The following is a 20,961-nucleotide window of genomic DNA, read 5'->3' as shown; positions in this document are numbered from 1 at the left end:
CTGGCAGGTCTGCTCAGGCTGCCCTCTCCCTTCCCACCCCATTCCCTGCTGTAAGTTCATCCCCTGTGCCCAGGTGCCCTGCCTGCAGTGCCACCTAGCGCCTCCCCAAGGGCAGGGTCTGGGCTTATTCACTTGGCATAGGACATGAATAAAATATGTATAAAATCAGTGCAAACACTAGATGTATTTATCTGGTGCCAACAGTGCATTTTCAAAGAATGGGATCAAGATGCCTGTCACTCGGCAGTCTCCTGTTTCTGTTCAGGAGCTAGGCCTGTAGCTCCCCGGAAGCTGAGCAGCACCCACCTGGGGAATGGCGCCCAAGAGCTCTTCCACGCTGCCAAAGCCATAGGTCTTGGGCTGCAGTGTCTCCCCAACATACTTGGCATAGGCCATGGCGAAGTCGTGAAGGCAGATCTGCTGGTAGTGGTACGTGTGAAGCAGAGACCGCACGTTCTTTGCAAATAAATACAGACTCGTGAGCTTCACGTACTCTTCTGTCTTCTCATTTGTAAAAACCTGGTCCAAAAGAGAGCAAGGATAGAAACTTCCCGAATGAGTTTGTCTGAAAGGTGACCAGGGACTGGGAATATGGCCTAGTGGTAAAATACTCGTCTTGTATATATGAAGCCCTGGGTTTGATTCCTCAGCACCACATATATAGAAAAAGCCGGAAGTGGCGATGTGGCTCAAGTGGCAGAGTGCTAGCCTTGAGCAAAAAAAAAAAAAGAAGCCAGGGATAGTGCTCAGGACCTGAGTCTAAGCCCCAGGACTGGCAAACAAACAAACCCAAAACCCAAAACAAAAAAAAGAAAAGGTGACCAGCCTCATAGATCTCTAGGGTTCTCTCCTCTTGGCACACACATCTACCAATGGGTCATGCAGAAATACCCGGCTTTGCAGCTTTCCACACAATGGTTCCACGCACCTCAACCAAGTAAGGCAGGCTCTTCAGCAGCTCAGTCAGAGTCATGAACCCATATTCACAGGGGTTGAGAGGAGCTCCTTGTGTGGTTTCATAATGTCTCCTGAGCTCATCCACAGAAAGATGGGTGGCTCCTTCCCAGGACATCAACAACACCAGCAGCTGGGCGGTGAGGGACCGCAGAGACTTCCGGTTGATGAGCTGAATCTGTTTGCCAGATTCAATGTCAGCAACCTGGGGAAATGAGAACGCACACTTTTCAGAGTTCAGGAGAGATGGTGGGGGGCCCGCGCAATGCCGCTCACTTCATGTTTGTCTGATGAGACCACAGAGGAAATAGTTCCAATGTCTCTATCCAGCTGAAATAAAGAGAGGGGATTTACCATAGCAACAATGGCTGCAGCTAAGGCATCCATCTTGGGTGACCCTGGGGAAGAAGCTGAGCTACTCTACTTCCTCACCCATCCCTTCCTCCCATCCTCCCCATGGCAAGGAGATGCAGGCTGGATAATACCCACTGGCCCGGGCTGGTGACCTGGGGGCGGCTGTGTCCAAAGGGGGACCGGGATTGCATGGGGAGGTGGGCTGGGGGAGTCAGAGAGCCCTCTGACCACAACACAAGCTGCACTTTTCTAGGAAGTTAGGGCCAATGATTAAAGTTGGTATTTTCATCTGACTAAATGGCTCCTGCTCAACGATTTCAGGTTCTCAAGGATGGAGGGCTTAGGTGAAAACGCCTGTGACAGACACCATCACCTAGATACCAAACACCAGGTCCAGCAACAAGAAACAGACAATGGACAGCAGAAGGCCCTGGGCCTATACTAGAACCAAGGCAGATGGGTGGACAGGCAAGCCAACACCCTGGACACTCAACCTCCCGCTCTCAATGACATCCTCTCCAACTCAGTTCTATGGCCAACAGCTGTCCCCAGGGACACACCCCAGCTTGTCTTTACCACCATGCCTGCACCCTGCCCACCGTGCCTGGTGGGATGCCAGACATGGAGCGGTCATCACTTTCCTTCCTCTTCTCACTTATCTGCAGCCTCACCAGCTCTGGCCCGCCACTCCCCATCCACAAGCCATCTCCTTCCTTCCCTTTCTTCATCCATCTTGTCATACTCTTTCGTTCCTTCATAGCCCACCTCTGCTTCCCGGCCTGCTGTCCCGAGCTACCCGCCTGACTGCTCCTTCCCCCAGGCCATCTGCTGGGCTCATGACCCCCTGCCAGACCCCAGGGCTTTCTGCCACAGCTCAGACCCAATCCACCTTGAACCCTGCTGACCTAAGGTTGTTCATCCCACCTTCTATGTGCTTTCCCAGATGACAAACACTGTGGCGACTTCTACAAGCACCACGCCATGCGCCTTCCCTTTTGTAACGTTCTGTAAGAGCCACCACTCCTTCCACTCCACCTCTTGCTCTCTGCTCATCTTTCTCTCCACAGGTCCTTCTCTGTGGCTCTCAAATACACTCCAGACTCTCCAACTGGAAAACTGCCTCCCAGAACCTCCCTTGTTCCCGCTTCCCAGCTTCCCATTGGCCCCCTTCAGAAAGCTATGGGAAGACCCAGTGCCTTCCTCACCTTTCCTTATTCCTGAGCCCTCCCAGCAGTGCCAATTTCACATCACAGCAGCCAGCAACACTAGACACCAGCAGTGAGCTAAGAGCCACAGTTAGGCTCATCCCTCGCTGACTCCCATCCCATGGCAAGGGCTGCTGCTGTCATGTCCCTGCCTCAGTACAAGGCCCCTCCTTCCTGATGCTCCTCCACTCCTGTGCGTCCTCCCAACCCCCAGCTGATCAGGACACGACTACAGTTCTGCACCTGAAATGTCGTCCTGTCCCACGTCCCCTTCCATCTCTTCCCTTGGCAGTGCCTTTTTCTAGTCCTTGCTCATGTCAGCTCTACCTACACCTGGGAAGAGGGCAGGGCAGGGCAGAGGAGAAAGTGGCCCTCTGATACAAGTTCCCCAAACCTACTCCTAAGTGATTCAAGATCTGGAGAGAAATGGTATGTGATTACACTTTCTGTGAACCCTGGAGATGAGGGTGTATGTAGAAGTCAGCCCTGCTGAGACTGACACACGGGAGCACACGCTCCCTAGGATAACAGGGGACTGACTGCACACCTCAGTTCATACTGGCCATATAAACACGCAGAGGGAAGATCACAACTTGCAAGTGCCAGCCAAGCCACATGCTAGCACCCTGAAATATACTAGTGACATACAATCAAGTTGTGAACCAACAACCAGCAGTCCAGGGTGCACACAGAGGTACCCTAAAACACATTATACACCCCACTGCAGATCTGGTCACAGTCCTGTCAGGCAAGAGCAATCTGCTTACCTTGACCACATGGCAGAGCTTCTGTGTTAAAGCTGAAACTGAACTGACGTCATAGTCTTGGAGACGAAACGTGTACCCAAACGTTTTGGCGTATTCTGTAAGGAGGTCTGTCATCATAAGGCAGTTATCTTTCTGGGACCGCAGGAGTTTAACGAACTGGGCAGCTAGAGCTTTGAAGCGTTCCACTTCTGTCAAAGTAAGGACTTTTTCTTCCCCACACTCTAACACCTTGGAAAACACAAGGAAGATTAGGATTGATCTTGAAAGTAAAAGGTATTAAGTATGTTAAGTATGTTAGTGTTGTCTAACAGGCACGGAAGTGCTGTTTGGCAACATGAAAAAGCTGTGGGGACTGATTGTACAACCTGCAAGCACTTGCTGCTAAAACAAATACTTAAGAATGGTTAAGATGGCCAGGTGCTAGGGGCTCACACCTATAATCCTAGCTACTCAGGAGGCTAAAATCTGAGAACCATTGAGAACCATTTGAGAGCTTGCCTGATCAGACAAACCCAAAAGACTGCTATCTCCAAAGAGCCAGCAAAAAGCCGGCGAGGGGTGCTGGTGGTTCACGCTTATAATTCTAACTACTCAGGAGGCTGAGATCTGAGGATCACGGTTCAAAGCCAGCCTAGGCAGGAAAGGCCATGAGACTCTTATCTCCAATTAACCACCAGAAAACCAGAAGTGATGCTGTGGCTCCAAGTGGTAGAGTACTAGCCTTGAGCAAAAGAGCTCAGGGACAGTGCCTAGGCCCTGAGTTCAAGCCCCACGACTGATTTAAAAAAAAAAAAAAATGCCAGCAGAAATGTTGCTCTGGAGGGGTCTGAGTGGCAAAGCATTAGTTACAAGGGAAAAAGCTAAGCAGAGTGTGAGAGGCCCTGAGTTTACACATACACACTCACTCTTTCTCTCACATGGACACACAGAGGTAAGACAGTCAAGGCTGTTATATGTATTCTCAGTCAGTAAGAAACTCTAAAAGCACATTAAGAGTCAAATATACTAATGAGATCAAGGGTAGAAATCCGGTTTCACCACTCATGTGGCAGCACATATCTATAATCCCAGCACTCAGAAGGCCGAAGCACGGGAAGATCAGGTGTTTGAGGCAGCTTGGGCTTCAAAAGAGTTCAACGTGGGGGCTGGGGATATAGCCTAGTGGCAAGAGTGCCTGCCTCGGATACACGAGGCCCTAGGTTCGATTCCCCAGCACCACATATACAGAAAAAACGGCCAGAAGCGGCGCTGTGGCTCAGGTGGCAGAGTGCTAGCCTTGAGCGGGAAGAAGCCAGGGACAGTGCTCAGGCCCTGAGTCCAAGGCCCAGGACTGGCCAAAAAAAAAAAAAAAAAAAGAGTTCAACGTTAGCTGGGGTTACACAGCGAGACATTACCTCAAAAAAACAAAATGACAACCAGCCAACATCAAAGAAAACAAGAAAAGCATCAGAGTTTCCTCTTGGGCTCACACCTCAGAGCTCCCGAGGAAAAAACTCATCTCAGGACACTAAGTTCTTGGGTCCTTTTGCCAGTGACTACTCAGAACACAACTCTTTTAAGGAAGGGAGGTGGGGGGAAGGTCTGAATGTTTCCAGGCCCAACCCAAAGTTTCCCTGGGATTTGAGATGTGAACCACCGCACACAGCAGAAGAGAGATTCTTTATTTAAGAAAAATCAGCATATATTTACTTTAGCTAGTATTTTAAAACCCCAGAACCTAACAGCTTCTCTGATAGGACTATTTCAGGCTATGAGATTCTTCCTTAATTCCCTACTTACCAGGTAAACAGGTCCTGCAAATGAGAGACAAGACTTACATGCAATGGCTAGGACAATACAAACAGGACTGCCATCTCTTTGCTTACTTGTAAGATATCAGGTATGGCTTCAAAAAGTTCAAGTAGTTTGGTAAAGCCATAGTAGGCGAGTTTGCACTGCCGGCCAAAGTGGTGGTGGTAGGAGGGGATGAACTTGTTGAAGGGCATGCGGAAGTGGGGCTGGTGCCGCATCAGGTCCACAACATCCTTGGAGAACTGCTTGGTCCTCTCGATCTCATCCTGGGTACGCTCTTAACAACATAGAGACAAATGCTCAACCAGCCCTCCCAGTCTCCCCATTGTGTAAGAAGTCTCCAACAGTTCACAAGACTCTATCTTTGCCTCCCCCACTCCAACTGTGTGCTTAATCAAGTAAACCAGAAGTTGTTCCCATGAAATTGTACTTGTGGTCATTCACCTGATTTTACCTAGCCATGTGATTTTCAGTTAAATGTGGTGAGAAGCATATGAGACAGTGATTTGCAGAGGAAGAGAGGAGAAAGTGTTTAGCTTAGCTTTCAGTTTTGTTTCTAATGACTTTTAACTGATAATGGAAAAATATAAGACTACAGACTTGAGCTCTGGCTCACTATGACCCTGGGCCACAAGTACTACAGAGGAACACGGGTTGAGGACCACAGTCAGGGGCAACAGAGGCCATAACCACTTAGCCTCCCCATCTCCCAGGCCTGAGGCTGGAACCACTAAGATGCAACAACAGAAGCTGGCAATCCTCTCAACAAGCACGAGCTTGCAGCTGACAAGACTCAAGTGATAGCTCTGTAAACAGATTCTCCCTGGTAAACAGCCTCAGATGGGCCGGGATGGCATTTCACAAAGTCTCCCCTTGAAGTGAACGCTGAGATGTCCATGTGCTCTTCTTCATGACACTCCACAGCGCACAGGAGCTCTGCACAGCCCAGCACCAACTTTTGAGCTACACTTTCCAGCATGGGAGGGGGAAAGCACACCCCTGAAAGCACCCCATTTTATGACCATAAGGCACTCACCTCTTTTGGGGATACAAATCACCATGTCATTGTCCTGCTGGGACAAGCAGATGACGGTGTCAGGAATCTCTGCTATGATGTCGGTCAACTCACACACACCATATTCTGTGACATCCCAGTCCTTGGAGAAACACCTAGGTTTGAACAAGGAAAGGATAAAAGGGGAGTAAGTAGCCTTGCTGCTACCACTGCCAAGTTTCCAAACGAGTGCTACCCAGAGAAGTTACAAGCAAATGAAAACTGGGGAGAAGAAAAAGCTTTAAAAACACTTGCCTTTCTCCCTCCCACCGACTCACCAGTGATAAGCCTGAGAGAACTCTCTCACAACAACTTGCTTGCTGGCCTGGGATTTGAGAAGTTTTAGTAAGTCCTGAGTGAAGCGCTTCACCTGGGCTCTGTGGGTGAGGGTCAGCAAACGCTTGGAGCCCATGCCAAGAATCTGAAAAGCAGACATCTGACTAAGATTCAGACGACACCTTCTTATCACCCGTCTTTCCCTCTCCCCTCAGAGAACAAAGGGTGCGATTTCAAACATAATACATCAATAAAATGTTGTCATAAAGAACAAGATCCAAGTTTCTGGGGCTACTTTCTTTGGTCATACACACTATATAACTGCTCTCAAATAATCCTAAGTGCAGAGAAGCAAAGCACGCCAACAGTCTGGGGGGTAATTTTTACTCTAAAAGAGCTGACCTCTTCCAAGTCCCTTTTACAAGTGGGAAACTGTTCTAGCACCATCGTCAGGCAAAGCTAATAGGAAGGGCTTCACTGGTTGCAATGCTAGGTTGCAGCCCAGGACCTAATCTTCAGCTCACTGAGACGAATGGCTAAGGCCTTGATGTTACATAGGAACCATTGTGTAAGCATGTGGACATTCACAGATACTCCTGCCTAAGACTGAGCAGTTCTAGAGGGAACTATGCTAGGAAGAAGGATTGAACCTATAGAGATGACAGGAAAAATACTCCACAGGCCTCTAAGGACTTTCTATAAGGAAGCTGGAAACTTGACGCTTCCAGAAAAGTTGAGAAGCCAGCTTGTATAATTTTCCTATACTCTGAAGAATGCATTTATAACTTATGTAGGTCAAAACTGATACCTTAGGAATTAGGTTAGTTTTTTGTTTTGTTTTGTTTTCTTCCAGTCCAGGGGCTTGAACTCAGGACCTGGGCACTGTCCCTGAGCTTCTTTTGCACAAGGCTGGCACTCAACCACTTAAGCCACAGTGTCACTTCTGGCTTTTTCTGTTTATGTGGTACTGAGGAATTGAACCCAAGGCTTCATGCATGTTAGGCAAGTACTCTACAGCTAAGCCACATTCAGAGCCCAGGAATTAGGTTAGTATCGAGCTTGTTTCTTTCCCTGGGGCAGCCGAAGTTACAGATGAATGTCCATCTTTAAACAAAGAATCCCTTGGCCTTGATTACCTGCAGCACGTGAGGCACTGCTTCTAACAACTCAATCAGCTTGGAGTAGCCATAGTCTGAAACACGGCACTGCTTTGCAAAATGGTGGTGGTAAGACGGGATAAAATTACTAATGGGTATGACACAAGATGGCTGGTTCTTCAGTAAGTCAATGACTTCTCTACTGAACTGGATCAGCTGTGGGTTCCCTACAGGACTTTTAGATCGCAGGAGCCAAGGGTCTAGGGAGAGAAAGAACATGCGTCAGTGTGAAGTAAGATTCCATCAGCTCAAAGAACGGCCATCAATGTTGTAGTTCCAAGTTTAAATTCAACCACGAGCACCTCAAAGATCACATTCTGTACTCAGATACCAGAGACCACATCATTTACTGCCAAGCCACTCACATGAACCTCTCCAAGTCAAGGTGTGAAAGTAAAGCAGTTTATCACAGTATGAATTATAGCAGAAGTGAAGATCACACAGGGATTTCCTAGTTTAGATACTATTTCCAAGATCCATTTGAACTTGAGGGGCATAGAGAACAGACTTTCCCACTGAGCTAAAATATAAATGGTCATCGGAGAAGTAGTTGTAAAAACACCACTCATCACAACTGACTCATAGTGGAGCTGAAAATGCTACCCAGAAAACTATGGGAAAGCAATGTCTTTGAAGTATCATGGCAATCCCAACACCAGGGAGGCAGAGGCAGAACGAGCCTAAGTTTGATACCGGCCTGGCTACACAATGACAAATACTTGGTCTCAAAATAAACAACAACAAAACCAATCAGCCAGGCACCGGTCGCTCACATCTATAATCAAGTGGCTCTACTACTTGAGCCACAGTTATTTCCAGCTTTTTTTTGTAGTGTATTGGAGATAAAGCCAGCCCAGGCTGCAATCCTTAGATCTCAGTCTCCCGAGCAGCTAGGACTACAGCTGTTACCAGTGTCTGACTCTGAAATTATTTTAAAATGTGAATTATTAATAAGCCAAACAAAAGCATCGCAAAATAAAGTAGCTAAAGAGATGGAACAACTGAAACTTGGATTGTAAGTGTTTTGCATAATGTATGCTGATTTGGTTCTGCCAAATCTTCAGCATTTTGAAAAGTTTTTGAAGATGAGACAGACGTGTGTTTTCACACTTGGCAAACGCGCTGCGGTTTTAAAAGGTACCACCTACCAGCGTTGGGGGGTGGGGGCTTGTTGTGAATCCACTTGACCACCTTGATGCCATTCTGGGCAGTGGTGATGTTCACACCTGGGATGCAGGTGATGAAGTGCTCTAAGGGGACGCCCCCGTGGCTTGCCCGCACTACTTCCAGGTCCCCAAATTCTGCAGCATAGCACTCTGCAAAGCTGAAGAGAGCAAGTGGTTACGGTTTAGTGGAAAAGCAAAGCGCATGCTACACAGTACTTATTATCAGGCTCCCTTAAGAAGTAACCTCTGTTGAAATGGGTTCTGCAATGGAGGGGGAGGCTGTGGCCTCAGCTTCGGTGGTCCTTTCTCATGGTGCCAGGATCCCCGAACTCTGCTCTAGCAGAGGGGCTTAAGTAACGGTGACAGGGCTCCAGGTCTGTTTTTCTCCCACTTTAGCCTTCTGGGGTGATAAGGCCAAAATGCCTTACGACTGTGGCCTGAGAGTGAGCAAATGTACATTTGGAGAATTCTTTTCTGAGTAGCTGAGCTGTGCACTCTTGGCCTCTGCAGTTTTCTATTAGGGCATGTATGATGCCTCTCTTCCCCTGGAGAAGACATCATTCACCTAGGGTTTAGTTGAGGCATCAAGCACAAAGCCAAGGGGCCGGATCCCATTCCAGAGGGGTTCAGGCTACAAGGAGGGCTACTGTGAGGACCAATGCCCCCCCCCCCCCGCCCCCAGCCAATGTATCAGAGCAGCAGACCTCCTGATGAAAGCACTCACCTTAACAAAGGCACAGTGCCCTCATGGGTCTGGAGTAGACTATGAACTTGGGGCGCAAATGTCTTCAAAGACAGAATCACAAAAGGAATCTTGTACGAGTCTGGATCGAACTCATGTTCACTGCAGAAGAGAGAACAAAACAGCCACTGATATTGCCCAAGGTTTCCATGTTCACAGGAAATGAACAGATACTAAACAGCTTACAAAAGGAGCACTTCTGGAGGAAAGAGGGACATACCTGAAGTCCTTATTCAAGCAATGCCGTTTGCAGACAGGCTCATGGTACTCCAATTCCTCAAATATGATTGGGCTGCAGTTTGTGGAGGAGCCATCGTGCGACTGGGAAGACCCCAGGGGGCTCTGGCGGGCCTGACTGCTGGGCAAGAGGCATACCAGCCGCCCACTTCCCTGTTCACGGACTGCAACTGTGTCAGTTAACTTATATAAATCTGACACATTCAACTTGTGTCCAAACCTACAAACAAAAGGAGGGAGGGAGGGAGACCAAATCAGGATGTTTTTCTTTGGTTGCACAGAAACACCTGTTTTGTTGAAATAAAAAGCATGCTTTTTCTCTCTTAAAAAGTAAAATGATCCAGGTGCTAGTGGCTCATGCCTGTAATTTTAGCTACTCAGGAGGCTGAGATCTGAAGATCGTGGTTTTCAAAGCCAGCCAGGGCAGGAAAGTCTGTGAGACTCTTATCTCCAATTAGCCACCAGGAAACGAGAAGTGGAGCTGTGGCTCCTAGTGGTAGAGCAATAGCCTTGAACTGTTGCAGGGACAGTGCCCAGGCTCTGAGTTTAAGCCCCATGAATGACAAAAAATAAAAGGTAAAGCGAAGCTGGGCATGGAGGCTCACTGGGCACTGTGGCTCACATTTTTATTACTGGCCACCTGGGAGGCAGAGAACTGGAGAACAGGGGTCCTAAGCCAGGATGAGAACAAAGTTAGCAAGGCCTCCTCTCAATCAATGAAGTGGGCCTGGTGCATAAGCCTGTGATCCAAGATATGCAGAAGGTCCACTGTCAGAGGCTGGTCCTGAGCAGAAACTCAAAACTTTACTTGAAAAATAACTAAAGCCAAAAAAGGACTTGGGGGCGTGGCTCAAGAGATAAAACAAATATGAGTTCAAACTCCAGTACTGCAAAGAATCAAAAGTAAAACTAGACTGTCCTACTGTGCACAAACCCCCGTGCTGCGGCGCGAATGATGCTTGGTCAAGCTCCCTGGCAGCACTGTGCTGCTGTCTGCCCTGCACAACGGCCGCAGCATCTGGTGGTCTCCCCTAAATATGCCAGCGGCTGCACAGACCCTCACCCGAGTTTCTTAGATGTACATTACCTACTGTGACCTCTGTTGATGCAGCATCTCCCGCCCCCCCCCCCAAAAAAAGCCCTCAACCTGCCCCCTCCCACCGCTGACTACCTGCCCTGCAGCTCTGGTCATACAGTCTAGTTCCACTGCACTGGGTATTAGGGTGGAAGCTCCTTCTTTCTCTTCCTACAGCAGCAGTTCAGAGTGGAGTCTGGAGCAGCGCTCTGCTTGTCTCCTTGCTCTGCTTGTGCTACCTCAGCCACCCTTGCCACTAGGGAAGTCTTCATAACGTACAGTTCTGTCTCCATACTTCTCTACCGCCCAGGGAAAAGTGGTGCCACTCTTAATTTTCCCTCCTATGCATCCTCAGAGCATGGTCTCATCCCTGCCCCTTCTTTTCAGTGGCTCTTTTCTTTGACTTACAGAAGAACATGTGCATCTTCTCTTTGCTTCCAGTAGCTCCTAGGGGACAAGGGCCATGCCCTGCCCAGCTCTGCATTCCTATCATTCCACTGACACCTGCCAAGTGCCCACCATACACAAAGTGCCACAGACTGGGTAGGTCAGACCCAGACTCTGTGCAGAGTAGTTATAGCCCAGAAAGTACTCAAAAATGGCATGCAGTGAATAATTAATCAGCAAGGGAAAGTGTGGCTTTGGAAACTGAGTCTAAATTGCTAGCCCAGAAATTTTTAAAAACTTAATGTTGGGGGCTGGGAATATGGCCTAGTGGCAAGAGTGCTTGCCTCGTATACATGAAGCCCTGGGTTCAATTCCCCAGCACCACATATACAGAAAAGGCCAGAGGTGGCGCTGTGGCTCAAGTGGCTAGCCTTGAGCAAAAAGAAGCCAGGGACAGTGCTCAGGCCCTGATTCCAGTCCCCAGAACTGGCCAAAAACAGAAAAACAAACAAACAAAAACTTAATGTTAAATTCAGATTTTAAATGTCTCAGTTTGACTTCCTTTACCAGGCTGGCATTTCTCTGAGTCACATCTAGGGGGGTGGGGGGAGGGAAGGTGACATTGGGGTGAGTCTAAGGTACCTTGTATGACATATACATTGTATGATATATAGAAATGTCAAAGTGAAACCCCCTTTTACAACTAGTTGATGCTAATAAAAAATGTGTGCATGTGTGTAGAAACCAAAAAGACACAGTGCCAGGCTCTGGTGGCTCATACTTGTAATTCTAGCTACTCCAGAAGCTGAGATCTCAGTATCATGGTTCAAAGCCAACCCCAGGCAGGAAAGTCCATGAGCCAAAAGTCCACAAGACTCTTTTATTTCCAAGTAACCACCAAAAAGCCAGAAGTGAAGCTGTGGCTCAAATGGTAGAGTGCGAGCCTTGAGCAAAAAAAAGCTCAAAGGCAGTGCCTAGATCTTGAGTTCAAGCCCCGGGGCTGGCACAAATAAAGAAAAGAAAAATAAACAGTAACAATAACAAAATAACAATTTCTTCTATATCTTGTGCATGGAAGTGGGCTGTCAATATAAGCTGGACCTGGAAATAACCAACCTCACTTACTTTTTTTCATAGAGATCCGTGAATTTAAAAAGTGGCAAACAGCAGGCAGGGGCATCCTGAAGGATGGATATTGTTTCTGCACTGTAAGAGAACATTTGGAGAACATACCATTTCCTCTATGCTATGAAATAAAATTTTAAAAGACTTCATAAAATTAACATGGCATATATACAAATTCTGCTATATGAGGATTTATTCTCTAGAAACATTTTTAAAAGGGTCTTGGGGACAAGCCAATAAAGGAAGTCACCCTCTAGACTTCTTATCAGTCTCAATGGTTCCATGCCTCTATAGTAGGAAGGTACCTGCTCCTTGCAGAAAAACACCAGTCTCCTGCAATCAATCAGGTAAAACAGCCTGCAATTGTTTTATACAGCAGATGTAAGCTTAGGGCTGGAATCCCCATACACAATATTGGCCACACAACCCAATACCTAACAATTTCAACTAAGGTTTGGGTGGCAGGGTTTTTTTTGTTGTTGTTTGTTTTTTGCCAGTCCTGGGGCTGGAACTCAGGACCTAGGCACTGTCCTTGAGCTCCTTTTGCTCAAGGCTAACACTCTACCACTTGAGCCACAGCACCACTTCTGGCTTTTTCTGTGTATGTGGTACTGAGGAATCGAACCCAGGGCTTCATACATGCTTTGCAAGCGATCTACCACTAAGCCACCTTCCCAGCCTTTTTTTCTTTTTTAGAAGCTAGCCCCAAAAAACACTCAATGAGAAAAATATACACAAAAACAAAAAGCACAACTCTTAAATGCAATTAGCTTTGATCCACAGGAGTAAGGATGATTCTCATTTATGTTTCTCAATTTTTCAATATTATTTGAATATGATTTTTATTCCAAGAAAAAACCCTCAATTTAAAATCTTTGAGTAGTATAAAGTTAGAGGAAAGCAAAAGGGTCACAAGGCTCAGCTGGTACTGAAAAAGACTTAGGGACTGGATGTGTACTTGACACTAAGGCCTGATCTCAATCGGAGCCTTTGGAAGCTTGGTAGATCTAGCCTTCAGAGACAAAATCCACCTTCTGCTACTTGAAGGCAATTGGTTGGCATTTTTAAGTGTGTCAGCTTTCATGCAGGCACTCTACTATTTCTAGAACCTGTTCTGGATATTTACCATACTACTTTACTTGCAGTGCCTGTCTCTTCAAGCTGTGTGTGTCTGCCTTTGATTAATGACTCACACAAGGGTCCAGTAGCTTATCTCTACTGCTGCTGACAGAATAGGCATTGCTTCAGATGCCATCACCACAAGAGGGCTGGTAACACAGGATAAAATCTACCTTTTAATTTCCCAAACTGTTTGTGGATCAAATGTTAGCTCCCCAAAGAAATGACTTTTTTTTTTTTTTACCTCAGTAAAGACAATGATTTATTAGCAGCTCCTGTGGCAAGTGAGACGAGGATCTTCTTGCTTCCTATCTTATACCTGTGGAGGCCATTCACTGCACAGATTGCTTCTTGCAAGTTCTCCATCTGGACAATGGCCTTGAGCTGATAGTCAGTATGGGGGCTGAGCTCGACACTCTTTACCTGCAACAGAGCAAAGGAGAACATGATGACACTGTGAAACTGAACCACTAAGGATCATGTTCGTGGACTTCAGAGCTTCTGGGAGGGAATGTGTCTGAATATCTTTCTGCCAACCACATCCCAGGTGACAGGGCCAAGGTGACCCTCAGAGGCACGGACCTGGCTGTTTTACCTGCACTGTGCACATGGCTCTCTAAGGTAGACTCAGAGGCCAAAACATGAGAGGAGTTTCTAGGCCTTCTCCAGACCTAGCAAACCCTTAAGTTCATGAAAGGTGCATCTGCTAGCAAACTACCACTACAAATGTAATGATATACATTAGAATAGAAACAAAATTAGTCAGCATCATTTTCAAATATTTTTTCTGTATCCCCCCCCTGCCAAAATGTCATTTAAATTGCTGCTAAGACAAGTACAGCTTGCTGCTAGCTTTCCTGCTCGGAGGGCTATAGCTAATGGGCTGGACATGCAACACTAACTACCCAGAACAGGCACTGGGAAAAGGCAGGGCTTGGAACCTGGTCCATTACCATATATATCCTGGACGTGGTCACATGCTTCAAATGTACTTCTCTAGCCAGGAAATGCTGCCAAAGGATGCAAGAAGCAAGAGCAGAAGTGGAAGGTACCTTGCCATGCCTAGAAAACGCCTCCTGGATGAGCTGCTGGAGCTCCTTCCGGGACAGCCTGTAGTCTATGTTGCTGACCTGGATGTCAGCACCATTTGCGAAAGGGTCCAGGCAGTCAGCTCCGCTGCTGGAATTGGCAACATTGAAAGCAAGCGGGGAGGCTCTGTTTAAAAGGTTTGGAGACATACTCCTGCCAAAAACACACACAATGGTTTCATTATCAGGCTTTGTTGGGAAGCTGTGTATAGAAATGGCTTTTCCACCTGGTTTCTGAATGTCTTCTCCTTTTAAAATACCTGCTAATTTAGATGTACTATCTAAACTCTGTTAAGTCCTTATTAATGACCAACTGATTACTTAATAGCAAATACCCTTTCACTGGATTAAAGTTACAGGGAGAAATTAAAGAGCCTTGATGAGTTAACTTTCTCCTTTGGTGTTTCTCAAACCTGTCTCCTGGGTAACCATTCTGGGGTTGAGAGGCTGGACTGAAGAGTGAGCGGAGGAGAGACTTGCCTTGACACGATCAGCTTGCTGAAGGCCGACGGGTAGCTCACTTGGAAGACCATCTGGTCTTTCTCTTTCTTCTCTATGGGGGAACTGCTAACACTCCGGGCGCTAAGGCTCTCTTTCCTAACATGAGGGAAAAGAGAGGAAGGCTCACATCAGCGAATACCAGAAGCTCTTATGCGGAAGAAGAGTAATGTGTAGTACGTACTTGTGGCCACCTCTGTGAGGAGGCTCTGCCGCTCCTGAGCTTTTCGAGGTGGGCTGGGACATGACAGCCAGCCTCCCGGCGGGCTGGTGCTCACTGTTGCGGTGGCCTGACTTGGACTCCGCACGGCACAGCTCCTTAAATGACACAAGAGCAATGGGTTGAACATGCAAGGACCCAAGATGCGGTGGGTGCTGCAGAGAACACTGCAGTTGGCTCAGAGATGACTGAAATACAAACAGGACACGCCAAGCTCCAGCAGGCACTCAAGATAGAACCAGAACCTAAACCTGCTGTTGGCCTCAGAAAGTGAGAGGTCTCTGAATTACCTGTAAACTTTTCACATGGGTGTTTTTTGTAGCAGATCCGGAGTGAGCTTGTGACCCTTTCCCTGGAGTGGATTTGGCACTGGAAGGTTGTTCACTTGTGTCTTTGACGAGGCACAGCTTTTGATTCTTAAGCTTTTTGGGAGACTTCACTTTATCAGCAAGTGCGTTTGAATTCCTTGCTTCACAGAGTTCTCTGTGTTTCGGGGTAAATGACACAATGATCCGATTGCCGAAGACATCTTCATTCTCCATGCGCTTCTGCGCCCTCTCGGCACTGTCCTGGTTTATGAAGCGGAGAATGGCGCTGCAGCCGGTGATGCTCAGCACCTTCCCACCACAGTTGTCAGAGAGGCGGCGGAGCCTGTTACTGATGCTCTTGCCATCCTTGTTTGCCGGGAGGTTATACACGTACAGCAGAGTGTGGCACTGTTAACACAGAGAAAAGTGTCACCGAGGGCCCACTAAAGGTGAATCAAAAGGCTAACTTCAGGCAACTCTCAGGCAGGCAAATGTCAGAGATAGATCTGCCAGCTTGGACATAAAAGTTCTTGGAATGCCATGTCAACCAATGGGTGGGGGGCACAGTGGCATGGGCCTATCATGTCCAGTGACACACGGAGATGAGAGGAAGATGGCAGCCCAGAGAAACTGAGCATAAAGCAAGACCCTACCTAGAAAACAATTGTGCAAAAAGGGGGCCGGAGGTGTGGTTCAAGTGGTAGAGCACCTGCCTACCAAGTTTGAGGCCCTAAATTCAATCCTGAGTACCACAAAAAAATAAAATAAAATAAAGCCGTGTGCCAGTGGCTCATGCCTGTCATCCTAGCTACTCAGGAGGCTGAGATCTGAGGATTGCGGTTCAAAGCCAGCCCACACAGGCGAGTCCATGAGACTCTTATCTCCAATTAACTACTAGAAAACCGGAAGTGGCACTTTGGCTCAAGCGGTAGAGTGCTCACGTTGAGCTGAAGAGCTCAGGGAGCGCTCCCAGGCCCAGAGTTCAAGCCCCACAACTGACAATATAAAGTAAAAAGAAAAGAACAGACACTCGAATGTACTGTTAAGAGTACAAATCAATGTCATCTTCCTGGAGGGCAACATAGATCCTGTCAACAAAATTCTGACCCACACCATCACACCGTAAATCTCATCCTCCAAACCATTAGCCTGGAAACTCAGATGACATGGTGACATTGCTGAAGACAGTGAAAACTGGGTAGAAACAAAATGTCCAATAACAGGTAGAATGAACAAGTTATCAATCAAAAATTAGCTACAAAAGTATGTTAATAATTTGCAAGTTTTTAAAATGTAGTACTTATGTCTATCTACATCTATCTATATTATACATATAGACACACACTAACCTGAAAATACATCCAAGCTACATGAATTAAATTTTAAAAAGAGAAGATGGCTGGTTACCAGTGGCCCATATCTACCATTCTAGACATTCAGGAGCTTGAGACCCAGAGGATCATGGTTTGAGGCCAGCCTTGGCAAAAAAGTTTCTATCTCTGATATAATATAATAAACTAAAAAAACCCAGGCTTGGGACCTGGTACAAATGGTAGACCACTAACCTAGCAAGCAGCCAGAGCAAGCTTGAAGCCCTGAGTTCACACCTTAGAAGGAAGTGAGGAAGCCTGGTGCTAATGACCCATCTGTAATCCTAGCTACTCAGGAAGCTGGGACCTAAGGACTGTGGTTCAAAGCCAGTCTGGGCAGACAAAGCCAAGAAACTCTTACCTTCAACTGACAACCTCAAAAAGCTAAAGTGGAGCTGTGATTCAAGTGGCAGAGCCTTGAGCAGAACAGCTAAATAAAAGCCTACAACCCTGAGTTCAAGCCCCAGTATTTGCACACACAAAAAAAGGATATGCAGATAAAAATGATCAAGGTTATTATATTAGCCTATGTCACTGTCACAAAGACCCTTACTATGTACAGTGTAAGAGGCCTATAACAAAAACCTGCAGAACATAAACAGGTGACATTAGTTTTTAATTCTCCATCTTCGAATCTGGAGGACAATACTACAGTGTTAACAGTGTGCTCTGTGCAGGGCAGGGCTGCAGGGCTTTCCCCTTCCATGCTTCTACATCCTGCTTGTTGCTGTTCTCACAAGGAATGCATTACTTTTCTAATCAGAGGCTTTCCTTTTCATGTGAGGGGTATTGACCAAATCTCACTTCTGCTGTTACACCTGGGACTCACTAGCAGAGCCAATGGCGGAACAATTTTTTTTTTTTTAAACAGTGAGAGACTAAAGGCCATAAAAGAAGAAAATGTGTTTTACTTGTGACTAGTGAATAAGAAAAAAGGCTTTCAAAGTGGGAAAGCTTACACCACAACTGATTTAAAGGCCTTCAAAATTAGGAAAGAATATGAAACAGAAGTGAATGGGAGGAAATGCAGTTAACAGCCTCAACTACAACCAGTGGCTATGGATGAGGGTGAGTTAGGGAGAGGCTCAGGAGAACTGCAGGCAGGCCCAAGATCCCCACTGAGAACTGGCTACGGCTTATGCTTTCTATTGGGCCAGACTCCAGACCTCTGGGCGCCTACAGAGTGGCAGGGAGAGCCTGAATTAGAAGGCCCTGGGGGGAGCCTCTCCTGTGCTGCCCTTCTCAATGTTTTCCCAGTGAAATCATTTCTAAGATGCATCTGTAACTCTAAAGTGGTTGGTTAGACTGTAGTTAAGCTGCGGGACTGCCCACTCTCCTGGGTCAGCCACATGACAACTCTTCTGCAGGATTACTGATTCTTCAAATGTTATGCATGTACTCAAACGGTAAACCCAGCTCAGCATTGTCAAAACATAGTTTTCCACTCAAGCCTGACAGAATGCTGCTCTTCCAGGTGCTGCTGTGGGCCCTCTGGGCCCATGGTTTAACTGGCTGCAGGTGTAGCCATCACAACAGCCCCACTGGCGCCCGTGCATGACAAGGAAGGCCTTCCATGAAATCCAAATCCAGTCTCAGAGGCCTATGGACCCTACAGACCCAGTGACTTAAGAGTTTGTCATTATTATTTATTTGTCTCCAAACACAAGGATGTGTGAACTCTCACCGTGTTCTCTACCTATAACACTTGGAAGCAAAAACAACAAATGATTTTTCACCCAGTGAGATAAACCACTGCCAGCACTGAAGACAGGGCAAGTGATGAGCCAATGCTGTGCAATTACTAGAAAATTATTATAGACAAAGGGCCAGTCCACACATCTCCATTCTCTAGATGTGTATAAGCAGAAGTAAAGGTTCCCAGGCCTCGTATCAGAATCCAACCAGCGTCTGATGAGGAATGGGTTCCCCTGCCTTGGTGAGCAATGTCCCTCTACCTCAAGAATCCATTGCCGGAAACTGGCAAAGACAGCATGAAGCTACTTACTGGCATCTTTAGTGGCAACCGGGGGGGCAAGTCAGAAATGAACTCCTCAAATCTGATCAGCTCGTTAGCATGGTGCAGCAGTGCTTCGGAGGCCTGGTTCTTATGCACCAAAATGATGTGGAAACCATGTCTGTGTCTCAGGTCACTGAGCTCCAGTGCGAAGTTGACATCAGCTGGAAGACACAGCCCATTCCCGTTCCCCACATTAGAAACATTCGTACAACCACAGCGAAGCCCGCTGGGAGGAAGGGAGGAAGGAAGGAAGTTTCCCTTTGGAACTGAAGCACACTTTGCAGCAGAATTCATGTGGCAGACTGTGACATCACATACCTAGGCAGAGTCACTAATTCCTACAGAATTAGTATTAGCATTAGAGGGAAGGAACAGGCTGGAGAAACTCATCTGGAAAGTGCTCGTCTTGCTTTTATTTTTTTCTTTCTTTTTTTAAGTTAGTAATATTCAGCCCAGGGAAATAAAGATTCCAATTCCCTTTCACAATTGTGGCCTGGCAAAAAGAGTTCACATGCCTAAGAGAAAATACAAAAGCTCCCAAAGACTCCATATTTCTTCTTGTAAACAATTTTCAACAAGTCACCAGCATGACCTGTGCATTTCAGCCTCTAAGGAGTATATTTTGCCTTATAATCATTCCCATAGAGAGTGTAGTAGAAATTAGATGTCTGCACACTTACTGGACACAAGAACCACAGTGGCGGGAGCAGTATGAGTGTTTGCGAACCTCCGGAGACTCTGCCGGAGTTTATCGTCAGCAGCGTTCTTCGCAGTAGCGTTGATATGAGCAACGGTCACCTGCATTAATTTATAGTAAGAGCCAGAATTAGAACATCACTGCACACTCTGGCCACACATTAGTGGATAATTACATTTGCTTGTTTGTTTTGCTGCCTCGCCCAGGATGGCCTTGAACTCAGAGTCCTCCAGCTTCAGTCTCCTGAGTGCTGGGATAACAGGTGTATGCCATTACATCTGGCACCTACCAGGTAATTCTGGAGGAAAGAAACGCTCCTATTATTGTTAGGATAAACGATTACAGCTGGATCTCAATGTTAGGAAAGAACACAATTATAGATGGACCTCAATAATTTCAAAACTGATTCTACAAATGAATTAACTGGATCTGTTACTATGCCTGCTCTCTTGCTGTTAATTTGCTTTTCAGGAAATAGGCTGGGAAAAGGAAGTTTGAAGTCACTAAATTTCCCTAACACTTTTGCCCACAATTTGGAGGTGGTGGGGGAATTTGTATGATTTAGGTACAGTGTGGGTTGTACTATGTCACCTGTCTATGCTATCCATCATTTGTAGCTCTCTATGATCTGGAGGGAGGAGGAAGGAGTAAACCTGCAAGGCAATCAAACTCATTCATTCTGATAAAATGATCAGGCTCACCCACAACAGTCTCCAAAGCAAAGACCAGCTTATTTTGAGAGATGCTTCAGCCACATGCAAAACACCATAGGATTTTGTGGTGTCAAAGTGATTCCTTATTTATTTATTTATTTTTTGGCCAGTCCTGGACCTCGGACTCAGGGCCTGAGCACTGTCCCTGGCTTCTTTTTGCTCAAGGCTAGCACTCTGCCACTTGAGCCACAGCGCCACTTCTGGCCTTTTTCTGTATATGTGGTGCTGGGGAATTGAACCAAGGGCTTCATGTATATGAGGCAAGAGCTCTTGCCACTAGGCCATATCCCCAGCCCCGTGATTCCTTATTTAAGGGTGCTAGCCAGGCATCGGTGGCTCATGCCTATAATCCTAGCTACTCAGGAGGCTGAGATCTGAGGATCGTGGTTCAAAGCCAGCCCAGATGGGAAAGTCTATGACACTCTTATCTCCAAGGAACTTCCAAAAGGTCCGAAGTAGAGCTATAGTTCAAGTGGCAGAGCACTATCCTTGAGCCAAAAAAAAAAAAAGAAGCTGAGGGATAGCACTAAGACCCTGAGTTCAAGCCTCAGGACTGGCACACATACAATATAAGAGTCATGTTCTAGTTCCAGCTTCATAGCACAAATATGAGGGTCTGGAAACCTGGGTTTCAGCCCTAT

At 46.8% G+C, this 20,961-nt stretch overlaps 1 protein-coding gene across 5 annotated transcripts in view; it reads right to left on the bottom strand.

Moving 5' to 3' along the window:
• Positions 1–20,961, bottom strand: part of Marf1 (meiosis regulator and mRNA stability factor 1) — a 36,966-nt gene that overhangs the window by 7,204 nt on the left and 8,801 nt on the right. For 2 of the 5 annotated variants that reach the window (XM_048332943.1, XM_048332947.1), the window contains exons 6-23: positions 19,591–19,708; positions 18,899–19,071; positions 15,506–15,931; positions 15,180–15,313; positions 14,978–15,094; positions 14,462–14,651; positions 13,654–13,832; positions 12,291–12,371; positions 9,687–9,923; positions 9,449–9,568; positions 8,707–8,882; positions 7,538–7,758; positions 6,404–6,546; positions 6,108–6,241; positions 5,146–5,348; positions 3,281–3,508; positions 929–1,159; positions 307–519 (exon numbers count right to left, since the gene is read on the bottom strand). In XM_048332943.1, coding sequence (XP_048188900.1) covers positions 307–519; positions 929–1,159; positions 3,281–3,508; positions 5,146–5,348; positions 6,108–6,241; positions 6,404–6,546; positions 7,538–7,758; positions 8,707–8,882; positions 9,449–9,568; positions 9,687–9,923; positions 12,291–12,371; positions 13,654–13,832; positions 14,462–14,651; positions 14,978–15,094; positions 15,180–15,313; positions 15,506–15,931; positions 18,899–19,071; positions 19,591–19,708 — 3,324 coding nt within the window. The remainder of the gene's footprint in view (positions 1–306; positions 520–928; positions 1,160–3,280; positions 3,509–5,145; positions 5,349–6,107; positions 6,242–6,403; positions 6,547–7,537; positions 7,759–8,706; positions 8,883–9,448; positions 9,569–9,686; positions 9,924–12,290; positions 12,372–13,653; positions 13,833–14,461; positions 14,652–14,977; positions 15,095–15,179; positions 15,314–15,505; positions 15,932–18,898; positions 19,072–19,590; positions 19,709–20,961) is intronic. The other 3 variants (XM_048332944.1, XM_048332945.1, XM_048332946.1) reach the window with 3 other exon arrangements.

This window comes from Perognathus longimembris, chromosome 23, assembly GCF_023159225.1.
Source record: "Perognathus longimembris pacificus isolate PPM17 chromosome 23, ASM2315922v1, whole genome shotgun sequence".
Taxonomy (NCBI): domain Eukaryota; kingdom Metazoa; phylum Chordata; class Mammalia; order Rodentia; family Heteromyidae; genus Perognathus; species Perognathus longimembris.
This window is presented reverse-complemented; position numbering and strand designations above follow the sequence as displayed.